The sequence below is a fragment of the Melospiza melodia genome, chromosome 24 (genome assembly GCF_035770615.1).
Source record: "Melospiza melodia melodia isolate bMelMel2 chromosome 24, bMelMel2.pri, whole genome shotgun sequence".
In the NCBI taxonomy this organism is placed as follows: Eukaryota; Metazoa; Chordata; class Aves; order Passeriformes; family Passerellidae; genus Melospiza; species Melospiza melodia.
The window spans coordinates 10,070,047-10,085,951 of NC_086217.1; the positions used below are offsets into that span (position 1 = coordinate 10,070,047).

The window sequence follows — 15,905 nt, forward strand, 5'->3', positions numbered from 1 at the left end:
GCCATACTCTCTGAGATTAAATGCCAGTCTAAATATATAAATAATCCTTTTGATTTGGTTCATCTTTAACTGTGTTTATTCCCTTTAAAAATAATTATTCATGCTTCCATAGGAAAGTGGAAAGTTGTTACATGATAGCTGAAGAATCACCCTGTATCTCAGGAAATCCTTTCTTGTGACATTTATTGTTGGGATCTGACTTCTGTAAAAGTTATGAAGAAATTAGAGTTGTCATCTTGTTCTATGAATCCAAATAGGGAAGAGACACCTTCAGAAATATTTTCCTGGATATTTAATGAAATCACTTTGAAATCATGCTAAAGACAAGCCAATAGACAATGCCTTTAAGTTGGCAGCAAGACAAAGGTGTGGTTAAGTTTAAATATGCCTTTTATAATAAAAGAAGTGAAGTAAAGAAGTGCAAAATAGCTGGTTAAAAGTGAAAAAAGCATGTTTGTAATGTTACCTGCCAGCAGCAAGGACAACATCTGAGGTGCTGCTGGGGACACTGTTCTTGTTTTAGCAGTGTGCTGGAGCAGAGAAAAGTGTTATTGAGAGGAGAGGAAGAATATTCTGTAGATCTTTTTGTCTTTTATAACTTTCTAGTGAGGTTAATTTAAAGAAAAGAATGAGGTTCTCTCAGGCAAAGGCTTCACTTAGTAATTAACACTAATGGAGATAACAAGCTCCACCTCCAGCTCGCTTTGTCCCCATACCCTTGTGCTGTTAGGAGTTCCTCCCACTGCACCTCCATTCTGGCTTCCCTTCTGGCCTCATTCTTCATTTTCTGGTTTTTCAGCTTCTCTTTTACCAATCTGTTACCCGCCCAAGTGAAGGAAACACTTGCAAAGCCCAGTTTGAAATCTGCTGTTCCTTGGACAGACCCATGTCCCAAGCATTTCTTAGCTGTGCATTAACCTGGCCATTTATTTTCAGAGATCCACAGTCCATTTTTAGTATGCTGGTTTAGTTGTGAGGAGAGAGTCTTTGTGAAAAGCTTTGTTCCTCTCCTCTTTGTCTGTACTCGAAGATAATTGAAATACAGTCTGTTCTTGCAAGGAGGCCAAATGAGCACGTTAGTAGAAGCTCTAAATTTTTCATGTCATCGGCAACAAGCTGCATAAATTTCATTTAATAAATTAATCTAGGATGCATAAACGTTTCCTTTGAACCATCCTAAGACACAGATGAATACCATTTGTGCAGAATATCTGAGGAATAGTTTCTTCAATCAACATCAACTTTTTGCTTTATAGCTAAAACTCACAAATGGGAAAAGGAGACGAATTTAACCTCCAAGTGAAGAGTGGGTGGAAATCTTCTCATGGTGCCATTGCTGTTTACAGAATTGTTAACCAGACAGATGGGTATTTGCACGGTCTCCTTCAGGCATCTGAGCCGTGTGTGATGCAGAGTTGAAAGCCTGAGCTCCCTGTGTAGTCAAAGAATCCACTTTGAGGGGAGGAGGGAGAGGGAGGCGATTCCAGAAACACAAACGGGTGCCTGCGGTAAGCAGCCAGGCTGGGAAGGCAGCTCTGTGTTCAGAGGAGGCCCTTGGATAAACTGAATCCCTAAACAAAGACTGCACACAGCAAATTCTGCTGCAGACAGGCGTTTGCAGTGGCTCAAGGTCTGCTAGTTGGAAAGGAATATTTCTCTTTGCAGCCTGTGATGGGTTTGGGGGTGTGGGTGGGTTGGGGAGGGAAGGGAAGGGGAGGAACCTCCTGATGTTCGTCGTGGCACCAAGTTGGATTTAATCATGGGATGCAACTCCATTTCCAGTATAATGTTACAAGAGGGCTGGAGAGGGATTTTTCACAAGGGCATGTAGTGATGGGACAAGGAGCAATGGCCATGAGCTGATGGAAGGCAGGTTTAGATTAGATATTAAGAAGAAATTCTCTACTATAAGAGTAGTAAGGCCCTAGCGCAGGTTGCCCAGAGACATTGTGGACTCCTCATCCCTGAAGTGCCCAATGCCAGGTTGGACAGGGCTTGGAGCAAGCTGGGACAATGAAAGGTGTCCCTGCCCATGGCAGGGGCTTGGAATCAGAAGAGCTTTAAAGGTCCATTCCAACTCAAACAATTCTGTGGTTCTGTGATTTAAAACCAAATTTACGCATGCCAGAAGCTTGGGAAGATGGAATGATTGAGGTGGAGTTTGTGCTGCTCATACTTTAAAAATATTAAAATTCTAAAAAGCCTTTATGAGTAAAAATGTATAGATTGGGAATATAATTTTATGTAGTGAGAGTGAGACCATTCAGGTGCATTATTTTAGGGGAGGATAAATCAAACTGCAGTTTGGCTAAAGACTGGCTTGTTTCTTTTAAAGAATTTCTTGCAATTCTTAGTTTGCAGTTGAAAAAGAATTATTAGTGGTTGGTGAAAAGGTGTAAGTATTACAGAAAACACAGTCATACCAATTAAATTATTGCAGCCTGCAATGAAATAGAAAGTCATGTACAGTGCCCCACGTGTGGTAATGTATTTTTCACTGTCCCATTTGCCCTTGGCTCATTGCACCCCTTATATCTTGGGAGACTTTATGTTTCAACTTACAGAAAAATCTCCCTCCAAAAAAGTGTAAATTAAAATCCATTTAATTTACCTGCTGCAACGATGCTCTGTTCTGGTTTTCTCCCTTAACTTGCAGTGAAAATGTTCCTTTTCTACCCAAAGTTATGCTGAACCAGACCCCAACATGATTAGCGCTCACTCCTCCAGGCTGGTAGATCAGATTGCTTTTAGCAGCAGCATTTGCAGGGATGGGTAATCCCTATATCCTCATGGAACATGCAGGTTTATTGATAGGCTTAGGAGACACAAAATGCTCCATTTTGCTGGAGTTGTTCTTTGGGGACAGATCATGTGCTGTGCCCTGCCTGGGCAGGGACTGGGGCAGGGTAATCATGTAAAAACCTGATTTTCAAACTCTTAAATTATTTTAGGATGGAAATGCTTAAAGCAGACGTGCTGTAGGTGTGCTGCAGAGTGAATTTAGCTCAGTGACACGTGCAATACATTGGTGGCTTCTCCAGCCCTCAGTTCAGTCATGCCAAAACAGTGCTTGTAAAATCATCCTGCCTTGCAAAACCATATTTTATATAGGTGTTACTTAAAATATTTCTGGAATTGCGGACATAAATTTACATGAATTTTCATACTTTGGTGTCAAATATTTATTGTAGCAGTTACATTTTTCAAAGAGGTAGTGAGCTAACTAATTTCCTTTCCCTCCTTTGGGGACTCTAAAAAGAATTTCAAAGGCGTGCTTGTTCTTGAGAACAAGTTGAAATTGTTCTAAAATTGAAAAGCCTAAACTTAGCATGTGATGTAAAAGCAAAAACTGGGTAGTAGAAGGCCTTGTCTAAATTAGAGACTTTCAAAAGGTATTTGCTGGTGTTGATTAAAATAAATATCTTTGGCTTCTGAAAACATCTCCTGCCATCAGTGGGCTGTTTATTGTCAATCTTTGTTCTTCAGGCGTGCTAGCAGCAGCAGGATTTCACCTTGGCTCTGTATTAGACGGTCTCTTGTTTTAACAAATTGTCCTAAAGCACCTCCCCTTGTGAGTGCAGTTCCATCTGCCTGTGTTCACCAGCTGAGTTGTCACTGGCCTGGGCACAAACCACGCTGCCAGGTTTGTTTGGCATCTTTTTGTGTGAGTGAACAACAAGAGACTGTCACTATTCTTGCATTAATCTTTTTTAGCTCTTTGTTAAGAGTTTTGTTTTCTTCTTAACATCCTTTTCTCTGCAAGAATAAGGAAGTTTCAATTTTGGTTAAAATCTAAATTTAGAAGAAACAGTGTCATTAAAAGCAGAGTTTAAAATAAATAGTGTAGTTCTGATGACAGTTTAGTAAATCACCTGTTGGCTGTTGCCTCGAATGGTGTTCTGTGGAAACAAAAAATGAAGAATTCAGCTAAGAAGAGATCATAATTTTAAAATATTTGTGTTATAACAGCAGTGGTAAGATAGGCTCTCTCAGGTCAGACAGACATTCCTGCTTGATTTTGTGTCCAGGCCATAACTGGAGACAGGAACAGATGCACAGGGAAGGGAATGAGAGATTTTCATCTTTGAGAGAACAAGACGAGGAAACATCCAAGGCACAATGAATGCCCTGTGATTATGGTAATAGGGCACACACGATTATTTAATGAATGTTTCCTTTCAGCCTCGCCCCTAATGCCCATTGTGAGCGTCGTGTTGCTTGTCTGGCTGAAATGTATAGCACCTAGCAGTGCCTGTCCCTGGACATTGAAGTGCTGGAGTGGAGCAGACACTTGAATGTGATCTGATGAAGTGCTCAGCATCAAGGGGTGGATGCAGCAAGATCTCCACATGACAGAATTTTTGAAGGAGGTGGTTTTGTTATATCATTCATAAAGGCTCTCTCTACCTCAAAGAGGAGACAGAATCTGTCTGGTTTGTGAAGAATTAATACAATTTTCATGCAGTTTCCTGTGATGAAGTCCTGTTGTTGCTGAAAAGCAGCATGGATTTTCTCTTTCCGTTTTTTGGTATATGTTAATTTTTTTGTTCCTTTAAAAAAACAACCCAATAAAAATACAAGAATGAGAGAGGGAGGAGTGGAAGGGAAGCCATAGTGCTTGGCAGCAGTTCTGAGGGGAGCAGGAGCTTCAGGGAGTGCTCACCAGGGCAGGGAATGGCTGCTCAGTCACTTTGTGCTCTCTATTTGTTGGTTTGGAATGTGGAATACCTGCTAATATTCACTAGGGAAGATGGGTGTGGAGGCCTCTGAGGGATGAAAATGCTCTGGTCCTCATCCTTTCTCTCCTCTCCTGTTTCTCCGCCTCCGCTCCCTTCCAGAAACATCTTAAAGTACCAAACCAAATCCATCATGTGGAATACGTAGCTTTAAATTAATAGGGTTTTAAAATTTTTCTTCAACAAATTTTCCTCTTGTAAAGCACCTCCCCTCATGCTACCACTCTTTCTCTTCCCATGGATGAGCTGAGGGAACACCCCTCCTACTGAAGGACCTTTAGCTCATTCCACCTATTCAATTAAAATCTTTGTGTCTATAAATGTCTATAAGTGAAGAGATTACTAAACAAAACAATTTACTTTGGTTGGTGTGATAAAGGTGTAGAGCTGGAGAAGCAGGATGTGTTCCCTGCTCCCTCTGGGTCGCATTCCCTGCCTGCTGCCCTGTCTTCTGGCAAAAAAGTGACATCTCCAATAACTGAAGCTTTCCACAGCAAACTGCCTTAACCCAGACCTACATGGAACAACCAGCTGAAAACCCAATAATTAAGACAGCAAAATGTTTGAAGGGAAAGGCCTCTACTGTTGACACGATTACTTTTTAATCAGGTCTTATTTATGAAGGAACACTGAACATTTTTTCTCCCAAATCAGGCAAAGGCTCTACAGTTATTTTAGGGAGCAACAGCTTTTTCTCTTAGGCACAGGATGGACACCGTGAGCATCCAAGAGAAGCCAGGTTTGTACAGAAACCTTGGGCAAAAACCTGACGTAAAGAACTTGGTGTGAGGATGCCAGGCCCAGCCTGGAAAGTGTGAGGGGTTAACCCCTGCAGGGACTTGAGGCACCTCCTAATGAGCTCTTTAGTGTTATTAAATAATGTAGATACGTTAAACCGTGCAGTGTTGCATCTGCTCTTCTCCTCGCTCCGTTTGTGGAAGGATGCTCCCAACCACACCATGGACGGCACGTTTCCCTTTTAAGCTTGCAACACGCTGATCTGCGCTTTGAGAAAATGCCCTTTTTTTAAAAATTTATTTTAACTTAGCTTCAAATTTTCCCCGCGGAAGCCGAACAACCAGCTGATATGATTCCAGAATTGAATGCTACAGCTTTAAGATAAGGTGCCGGGCGCTCTCGGCGCTCACACAGCGGCTCCTCCCGTCCGCTCTTTTTTTCCTTTCTCATGCTGAAAATACCCCACCATGTTCACGATAAGAGATTTCTCTTTTTTTTTTTTTTTTTTTTTTTTTTTTTTGTTATTTTTCTTCCTTCCCCCCCTTCCTCCTTCTCCAAAATCCACCAAAACTGAAGAAAAATCCAAGTGACTGTTCTTAGCAGCTGTGTGGCCCGGAGTTCAGTGGGGAAGCGGCTTCCTGCCGTCCCTATTCATCACCTGCTTCAAAGGCGGCCTGGCCGCTCCAGTGTGCAGGCCAGGTAGGGTGCCTTTGTGCGCAGGCGGGAGGATTAATATCAAAGCTGCAGCAACCAGGCCCTTGGTCTCAGGCTGCCATTCAGGCAAGCGGGGAGAGGCTAAGAGTGGCCAAGGTCACAGCATCCAGTGTGGTGCGGACTGGGAACGGCTCCTGAGAATAGAGGGCTTCTTATGAAATCATGGTGCAAGCTTGCGGCACAGCAGGTGCCCTTCTGGAACACATACATCTGTTTATGTTGGGATAGCGTAGCTGACAACGGGATAATAGAGCTTTGTTTTTTTTATAATTTTCTTGCTCTTTTTTTTTTTTTATTTAAGGGGAAAAAAAATAAAAGACAACTCTATGCGCCAGCGTTGAGGAATATCGCAGGAAGAGCGTTCGCTTTGGAAATCATAAAGAATTCTTGCAAAGCTTTAATTGCTGGGGTGGGGGGTTGTGTGTGTGTATACTTAAGCGAAGGGGCGAGCAGGCTGCCTATTAACCATTTAGGATCCTCAGTCCTGCTGAGTGAGGAGCAGCAGCGGGATACGGGGGCACCCGCCACACAATGCGACAATGCCTCCCCTTTTTTTTTTTTTTTTTTTTTTTTAATATTATTTTTTCGTATGCTTCCGACATTTGTACCAACAAATTGGGTAAGGATGCGCTGGATTTGCTCGGTTGTCTCCATTGTTGGGATTGTCTGGAGGAATTCTGTCACGCTAACGGTGGCTTTTTAAGAGGTGAGGTAATAGTGACGTAAAAATAAAATTGCCAACTTGATGAAATTAAGGGGGAAATTAAGCTGTAGACGAGTTGTCATGACGACAAGGATGTTCTATTGATGAACTGTACTCCTCCCTGTCCAATCAGATAGTGGAGCTGAAGCTGGAGCATGAACAGGAGAAGACGCACCTATTCCAGCAGCACAACACAGCGCACGAATGCCTGGTCCGAGACCATCAACGGGAGATGGAGAAACTGGAGAAGCAGCTTCGCGCTGCCATGGCAGAGCACGAGAGCCAAACTCAGGACTGCAGGAAGCGAGACGGCCAGGTAACGATCAATAACGCTTGAAAGGCGCCCGCTTATTAGAAATTGCTGATAATGAGTGTTTCCTGTTTGCCAGCATTGTTGGTGGTGCTCGCTGGGGGAGCATTTGCGAAACTGGCACATAAACGTGATTTCGATTTTCTTTTTTTTTCTTTTTTTCTTTTTCCGCTTTACCCCCTCCTTTCCTACTGCTGAATAGGGCTTTAACTGCAAAAACCACAGGTAGCCAGATTAAAAATCCCATGGTGCGCTATAACTCGGCCTATTTATAATCTTGTCTCATTTTCTTTCATGATGGATTTGTTTAAGAAAAAAAGGTATCTGTTCTTTTTCCCCCCCAGCCCTCACACTCACCCCTCCTTTTCTTCTTCCTGGGCAAATCCATGTGAATTATATCTGCTTCGTTCGTGTGCTTTTTTTTTGTTTTAAATCTCTGCAGGTAACTCACAAATGGCTTTATTTCCTTTTGTTCATGTCTTTTTTGTTTCAGTTTTTGTATTCTAGATTTGCATTGTGCGTTTGGTTCCGTGTGTCGGATGTTTGATAAGATGATGTGGGTTTGGGGTCGCTTACCATCAGGTTTATTTTCCTACACACACGTACCCCTCCCATCCTCCATCTCTGTGGTCACTGTTGGAAGCCATTTGGCAGAATAACCCCCAGCTGAGGTAGCATTTGACTCTTCAAACTTCTGGATGAAATGCACACTGTCAGCATGGAAAATGATCTTTATGAGTTTTCACTTCAAAAACCATCTTCCTGCCTTTTTTTCAATGTATTTTGTAAGGGCGGCGTGGTATATTTTCCTAAGACCCTTTATTAAAAAGGCCTGCAATGGCAATATTCTAAAAACTAAGGTGATTTTCTAGTTTAAAGAGTTTACAGAAAATAATCTTTCCTGATCAGCGTTAGAATTGCTTATCACGCACGGATTATTTTATACCCAAACTGGACATTTTGGTAAAGCATCTTTAGTGACACGTTTTCCGCGCACCATCACCTTCCCGAGGAGATGTTAGGCTCAGACTAAGAGGCATTTTCACTCTACTTTCCTGTAGACTGGTAGGCTGTGGCTCTTACTAACACCTCCAATGGAGGTAAATGAAACTGAATTGTAAATTGACTTTTGAAATCAATTCATTTTTTACTTTGTACGGCTCAGACTATCGAAATCTGGCTTAAGGAAGTCCATTAGGAAGCAAACGGCTTATTGGGGGAGGTTGAGAGGTGTATTGCAAAGCCAGGACTTATTTCTCCATTTCCACCATTGTGGCTTTCCAATGAAAACGGGATATACTTTGTGAGAACACTTGGGCAGGGGATACTCAGGTGGCCTCTGAAAAAAAATTAAACCTCGCCTTTTATTTTCCGCTGCATTGTAAGAGCGAACAAAGCCTTAAATGGTTCAAGGGATTGGTTTTCATCTTTGCATTTTTTCTTTTTGGCCCAAGACAGATTCATCTCAGCTCTGGATCTGTATGCGAGTGTCTTTTCAGAACTGTAGCCTCCTCTCACCTGCATTTCTGCCGTTGTTATATTTTTTGCGGACAAAGGCAGAGCTGTAACTCCTATGTTAAAAGAAGGCAGTTTTGGAATGGACAAAAATATAGAATTATTCTGTCTACACACCACTGCCCATCCCAGTTCCCCTGTTGCTCTGTAACACTGGATACAAAAAGAAAGGGACTCTCTTTAGCAAATCCTGAGAATTGGGAGGCGTCTCTAAGTCCAGCTCTGGTTTGTGCTCTTGGGGGTCCTTTCTGGCAAAGGTTGGAGCCCAAAGTTTCGTTGTGCTTTCTGTTTGCAGAGGGATCAACAATGCTACTACAGGTGCTCTGTGGAAAGCTGGGAATTTTCACAGCTATTGCGGGAATCTGAACAGGCTGAAAAGCAGAGTTTGGCCTTTTTACAGAGCTTTTCTTTGTAGTTTGAATATCCCTGTACAGTCATTTCAACATTGCTGCCATGAGAATGACATGTAAATCAGGGAAGAAAAGGCAGTTGCTTTGACAAGAAGAGCTGTTGTTTGTTTAAATTCTAGTGAGACTCTCCCAGCTTTCAAGGACGCAGATTTTTCCATTTGGGAAAATAAATTGCTCTTCATTTCTTCCTCTGGTCTTTGTATTCAAATCCACCCCTGTCTTTGCACTGAGCTCAACAGACAATACTGGTGTTTCTTATGGAATTATAGCCCAGATTTTTTATAATTTTTTTTTTTAAATCTTCAAATATGTTTACTAAAAATGCGTGTTTTGAACATCTGATGTGACTAATGGCCAATATCCTTTATGAAACATTTATCAGGCTCTAAACAAAGGTAACCCACTCATTTAATGGCTGTTTAACAACACTGCATTTTAAAAACCTGTTAAATTGGAACTGTCTTTGACAGCAGTAATTTTTAGGGAGTGCTTTGTGTTGCAGCGAAGGTGAGATGAAATAGGAGCGGAGGCCATTTTGCTTGGCGAACTGAAAAGTGGATTTGCTGGGTTGGTTATTTGAAAAATTTAAATAATAATTAGTGTTAATCACATATGAGTAGCTTGGTTTGAAGGACCTATCTGCTCAGTGTTGGGTGAATGATGTGAAAGCACCATTATTAAAGGTATTCACTGGAAGTCTTTCTTAAATCCTTTTCCATATGAAAGAGTAGCGGATATGTATTTCTTAATATATGTGGTTAAAATATGTATTTCTCACTATATTCTTGAAGACAGCCATGACTGAGTACTGCAGATCAATTTCTTTTAATACTGTAAAGATTAATTTAGTTTTTTTATTGCATATCCAAAGTCTCTACTTTCACGTAGGTGTGAAAGACACTATACAAAACAATTAGATTTTATTCAAATATAAATAAATTTATTAAGGCTTTAATCTCAACTAGAATATAAAAATTAAGATTTGAGTGCCATGCCAGATATTAATTAAATATAAAACAATATTATTTCTTTGTGAAGTGTAAGTCTAATATATTTCCAAGAAAGGAATTTGATTGAGGCGTATCACCTTTTGTGTTGATGATAAATTTCTGGGTAACGGTTGCATTCCGCCTGGATTTCTCCATTTTTAGGAGTCTTGCTCTGATTTTTTCACCTGGGGTTGTAATGCTTGGGGAGGAGTAAATTGACTTGTAGGTCAATAAAAGTCAAAGCAGTACAAAGGCTTTTATGCCATGCTGTGTTCTCGTAGGCTTTTAAATCCTGTGTGTTTTCTATGAACTGCCATCATGTTGTTATTCTTTAAACAGCAGCTAATCACACAGGATTATGTTTTTTTTTAAATGGGAAGTTTTGAATCACTACTTCTATTTAATTTAGATATCTGGATTTTCTTTAGGAGCATTGTTAAGTTTGCTCATACATTCCGCACTTCCCTAAGTAATTTTAGTTTATCTATCAGTTCACGAAACAGGGAGCTCCTTGCATGGTGGAGACCTTTCTTTGTTTTAATAGAAGCAGTCTTGCTATGGAATCAGTGATTTTGTGAAGCAAGACTTCAGGTCACAAAATATATATCCAGTTTGCTTGGTGGAATGAAATAGCAAGGTTAGGAAATTTTAATAACTGAAGCGGAGGGGCCGAGTGTCTGCGGTGCCAGTTGTGCCCTCATATTTCCCCTTTGTCCTTTGAATGTCCTTCTCTCCCCAGCATCTGCCACGTGCCCTCAACCAGCTCAAAGACTTCCATGTTCCAGCTGCTGTGCAGAGTTGGATCATTTTCCTGCTCCTTCTTCCACCGTTGACCTTTGGGCAAGAAGAAGAAATAAAATGTACCCCTGTAACATCAAATACAGCGCTTGGCACTGAAGGAGAGGAAAGAAAGTTTCCATGAGGAAGCTGAATCCTCTTTCCAGGTTCTGTTCTGAGATAATTGGCCAGGCCACTGTGCTCATCCAGTCGTAATTGGGTCAAGAGCAGCTGGAGCGCTCGGGCACGTTCTGCCCGCGCGTGTCACTGATGTCACGGTGTTTCATTTTAACAGGCAATGGCTGTGCTCTCAAAAATGAAGCTGCTCTCAGAGATCACTGCTCTTTTGGGGTGTCTTGGGGCTCTCAAGAAACCCTTATTGGTTGGGAAAGAAAAGCCTTGACTAGTTCTGAAGCGGTGTGGACGCAAACATTGAGAGCAGAGCTTGTTACAAAAAACCCCGACAAACAGGCTGGAGGTGGTAAGAAGAGTTAATAAGCTGTTATCCCATGGCTGAAGGATCTGTTCCCTTTTTCCTCTCTCGCTTTGTGAACTTTCCATAATCCCCTTGGCCTTTACCATGCAGGTTTGCTTTCCCTTCTCAGAAATCAGCGGCTCCTCCTCTGGTGTCCCATGTACAGCACATCCCATTCTTTTCTGGCTCCTCTTTGGAAATTTCTTTCTTTGCACGTGGGATCAACAATCTTTCTGCAGCTAGTGCTTTGTCTGAATTAATTTGAGGCTGTGGAGTTAAAATAAAAAACCAGTAGCAATCACTATTTTCATTCCAGCAATGATAGTTATTTCATTCCAGCAGGCTCTTGGTATATGTTTGTGGTTCTGTGTAGATAATTAGTGTATCAACCAAGTGGTGGAAATAGAGGACATTGATCTTGGCTCCATAAATTGTGAAGGGTGGCTGTGCTGCTGTGTGTCTGCTGCAGAGCTCTGACAACTATTGACAAGAGAAAATACAGGAAAAAACCCAGTAGAGACATTACCTACTTGTTTAGTGATAGCTAAATCCCCAACTCATGCCCAGTTTCTGCCCCTATGCAAATACTGCTGCAACAATCACTTTGCAGTACTGCACTAATTAATAAGAAGGATTTGGGGAGCATTTTTCTCAGAATGGGAGACTCTCTTCAACTTTGATTTGAAAGAACCTATTGTTACCTACAGGTAAATCACTGATCAACTCTTGTGCTTCATGTAATTGTTTGAATATCTCCAGATACCATTTCCCACATGGTTATTCTCCCAGTATCAGTGGAAGCCATTTGCTTGAGGGGATCTGGAGGGTACAGATAGAGGTAGCCTGGGAAACATTCAGATGCTGACAGTGCTACTGAAGTCACTTCTGTTTACAATTTGGAGTAAATAAATTATATTACTCTTTTTTTTCTTTTACTTCCTTTCCTTTTCTTAGCAGAAGATGTCTTTGGCATGAGAAGAAATGCACTGCTTGCAATGCAGGCTTTCTCTGCAGCCACTCTGAATCCTGGAGTTGCAATCTAAATATTTGTTTGTTGTATTTTACTTGGAGAGGGGCTCTTGGGCTGCCAGTCAGACTCCTGTAGACAGACAGCCGTTCCCTTTTAGCCTTTCCCAAACAAAAGCTTTTGGCTATATTGCAGCATGTTTAATTTACCACCACTCAGCTCAGAATCGTGAACATGACTGTTGATGTAAAGTATTTAAAGCACCAAATATTTGTTGCAGCACTTGTGTGGTTTTCCTTGGTTGTTGTTCACAGTCTGCTGACTCAGGGCTGCCATGGATCCCATTGATGGGGAATATCTGCTGAAATCAGGGATCTGGTGCTGTGTTCAAGGAGATGTTCACACTGGGCTTTCACTCACAGCATTGCTGTGAAACGGTCAAATTCAAGAGTTCCTTGTGGAAATACTCAAATACTGTGAACCCACAGAGCTAGTTTTCACTTGAGTGAATGCAGGGGAGCTGTGGGAAGGGTTTGGGCTGCAGCATTGGGATAATCTTTGAGATAAGAGTTAAAAATGAGCCTTTGCTCTGTACTGGAGCAGGCAGGGCAGGCTCAGTGCTCTCTCCATCAGGGGCTGGGTCTCCTGAGCACATCCCTGTCCCTGCTCAGCTGATCCCACCCTGGCACATTTGTGTTCCTGTGTCCCACCCTGATGGAGCTGCTGGGCTGGGACTCCTCTCCAACACCTGTTGGTCCAGCTGTGAACATCTGGCACTTCCTCACCTCATGCACCCTTCAGAGTGTCCTTGTGCCATAGTGGGAGATCACCTCTGATGTCTCCACTGTTTTTCCTTGCCTCTCACTCTCCTCATTAGAACTGAAGTTGGATTGTGAGGAATTTGGGGCGGGAGGTGTGACTTGACTCTTTCCTTTTATACTTCAGTCAGCCCAGCACTTGAAATACTTAAAAGACATTTTTGGAAGGCATACATAATAGTGCACAAATTGTCATCTGCTGATTAAAAATGTTAAGTTAACTTAGGAGACAACAGACATTTTGTGCTGTCTACGGTGTATGTAAAAGAGAAAGCAGTTGCCATAGAAACTAGCTCATCACATAATATGAACTCTGAATCTGAGATGGAGTTCTTTTCAGCAAAATGGACTTTCTGTTTCTACAATATGAAATTGAATATATCTGGTAATTATTATAACATTGCAACCAGTGTTTTTATATTCTTTTTTGTTTCATTTTGAATATTGGCAGCTGAAGGTGGAGTGTATAATGTCACTCATCTAGGGGCAAGGTGTAGATCATATGACAATAATTTTATTTTATACCAGCACTCCCTGATTAGGAAGAAATTATTATTCCCTGCATAGATGTTAACAAATGTAGATTAATTTCTCTGAATAGAAGTGAGATCAGTTTTACTCAGTGAGGTGTAAAGGATCTTTATGGCAGGTTTTAACACATTCACTAGGTGTGGCTTTGCAGGCAGGGTTTGTGTGTGATGGCTGCAAGGAGTGATTAACACTAATAGACAATAAGCTGTGCATGGTGTGAAATAATTTCTCACATTAAAGGTACAATAAGGAATCCTGAAATCAGAAATGATCAAGTACAAACAGGTGCATGTACAAACAGGTAGTAACTGCAGCATTTGAGGTGGTGTAATGTAATTTCTAAGCAGAGAGGCAAAAATGCTGTGTTAGTCTGCAGAAGTGATTGATTTACAATAAAATCTCATTATTTTGATTTGATTCATCTCTTGATCCTTAGATTTGATTGAAGGAGCTTGTGCTTTCTATGTGAAAATTGGTATAGAACAAAACCAGGCTTTGAATTTGCTTCTTGATATTACTTCCAATTGTGTCCAAGTCTTCAAAGTGTAGTTTCTGTGATATTGGATTGTTCCAAATATTACAACTAAACAAATTCAGTAAATGTCTGCTGCACAGAGGAGGGAATGCTTGCTCCCAACTTTATTAATGGTTTTTAGTTCTTTTGAAAATTGCTTTTTTTGTGTTACCTTGTAATGTGTTTGAGACAGGTGTTGAATAAAAGGAAGTTGTCTTCTCCTAGTCCATAGAACAAGTGCAGCAATTTGGAAAACAGCAGTGCCATCCACTTCAAAGGTTCCCCTGAGTGCTGAAGGGACATCCTCTAATGGGAGACCAGCATTCATTCTGGAGTTTTTTCACAGCATCATAGAATAATTTGGGTTGGAAGGACCTCTGGAGGTCACCGTGCCCAACCTCCTGCTCAAAGCAGGTCTGACTTCAAAACCACATCACGTTGCTCAGGGCCAAGTCCAGCTGAGTTTTGAAAAACCTGCTCTGGTGGAGATTTCACAGCCTTCTTGAGCCAAATGCTCCAGTGCTTTACCAATCCAGTGTGAAATCCCTTCTCCTGGAAGTGCAGCTGGAGTATCTGTTGTTAAAAGTTGGATCTGTAGGTTCAAGAAGAATCTGCCTCTGTCCTCTCCACAATTCCTTATGGAGACAGCAGATTGATTTCTCTTTGGTGTTCAGTTCTCCAGGCTGAGCAAACCTGGCTTGGTGAACTCCCTGCAGGTCCTGGTGGTCCATCCCTCAGCCTGCAGGGTTTGAGGTCCCTGTGGATGGCACACTGGCTCCCTGCTCTGCACACTGGCTGCTTCCCCAGGAAATGCCATCCACAGTGTGACAGGGTCACTGTGTCCATCCTGCAGGGCTTTGGAGCAGGTGTTCAGCTCTGTAAGTGCCACTTTTGGCTGAGTCTTGGCTCCTCCTGTTCAAACCCTGTGAGTTCTCTGCTCACACTGGAGAGAGGTCTCTGCCCATCCCTCCAGTCTGTGTCCCTTCAGTTTTGACTGTACAGACCCTGCAAAGTCTGCATCAAACCTTGCTAAAATCATAAATTACTCTGACACTTCTCCCCTTCCACTGCAGGAGACAATCACTTTATTGAAGCCTGCCTTGCCCTGGTTTATCCAGCTTGCTGTTTCCCAGTGACCCTTTTGTGCTTCCTGTGCTTAGAAATTAATTTCATGGAGTTTTTACACCATCATTTTTCCAGGGATGTAGGTTAGGGTGTCCTGTCTGTGATTACCTACTAAGGTGCTATGTATTGCAAATTAAGTAGTTAAATTTCTTAGAGTGTGTTTTTTTTTTTTTCTCTAATCCCTTCTCTAAAGGAAGATTATCCAAAATCAATTTAGTCTCTCTTCCTTAGGTCATCAGATGTTAATTCCATTCACTCACTGCCACCATAAATCAAGTTTTGAACAGTAGTCTGGCTGTTAAATGATATATATCTTGATAGGAGAGACTCTATGATCTGCTCAGTTCCTCAATTCAAAGGTATTTTAAATACCAAGTGAAAGAATGAGACACTGGGTGAGAAATGGTGACAATCTGTAGTTTGGAATGTTAACACCACTTGTTTTGGCAGCAATACTGCTCGTAAAACAATAAGATCCATATGGATGCTAATTTTCCCAATTTTGAGTAATAAATACAACCTCTTTATGGTTTAAGTAATGATATTACTCAATACCACTGCAGGGTCCAGTAGATGGTTTCAT

General features: G+C 41.6%; 1 protein-coding gene across 6 annotated transcripts in view; it reads left to right on the top strand.

Moving 5' to 3' along the window:
• Positions 1–15,905, top strand: part of CEP112 (centrosomal protein 112) — a 164,234-nt gene that overhangs the window by 66,512 nt on the left and 81,817 nt on the right. For all 6 annotated transcript variants that reach the window (XM_063175710.1, XM_063175709.1, XM_063175712.1 and 3 more), the window contains one exon: positions 7,025–7,207. In XM_063175710.1, the coding sequence (XP_063031780.1) occupies positions 7,025–7,207 (183 nt within the window). The remainder of the gene's footprint in view (positions 1–7,024; positions 7,208–15,905) is intronic.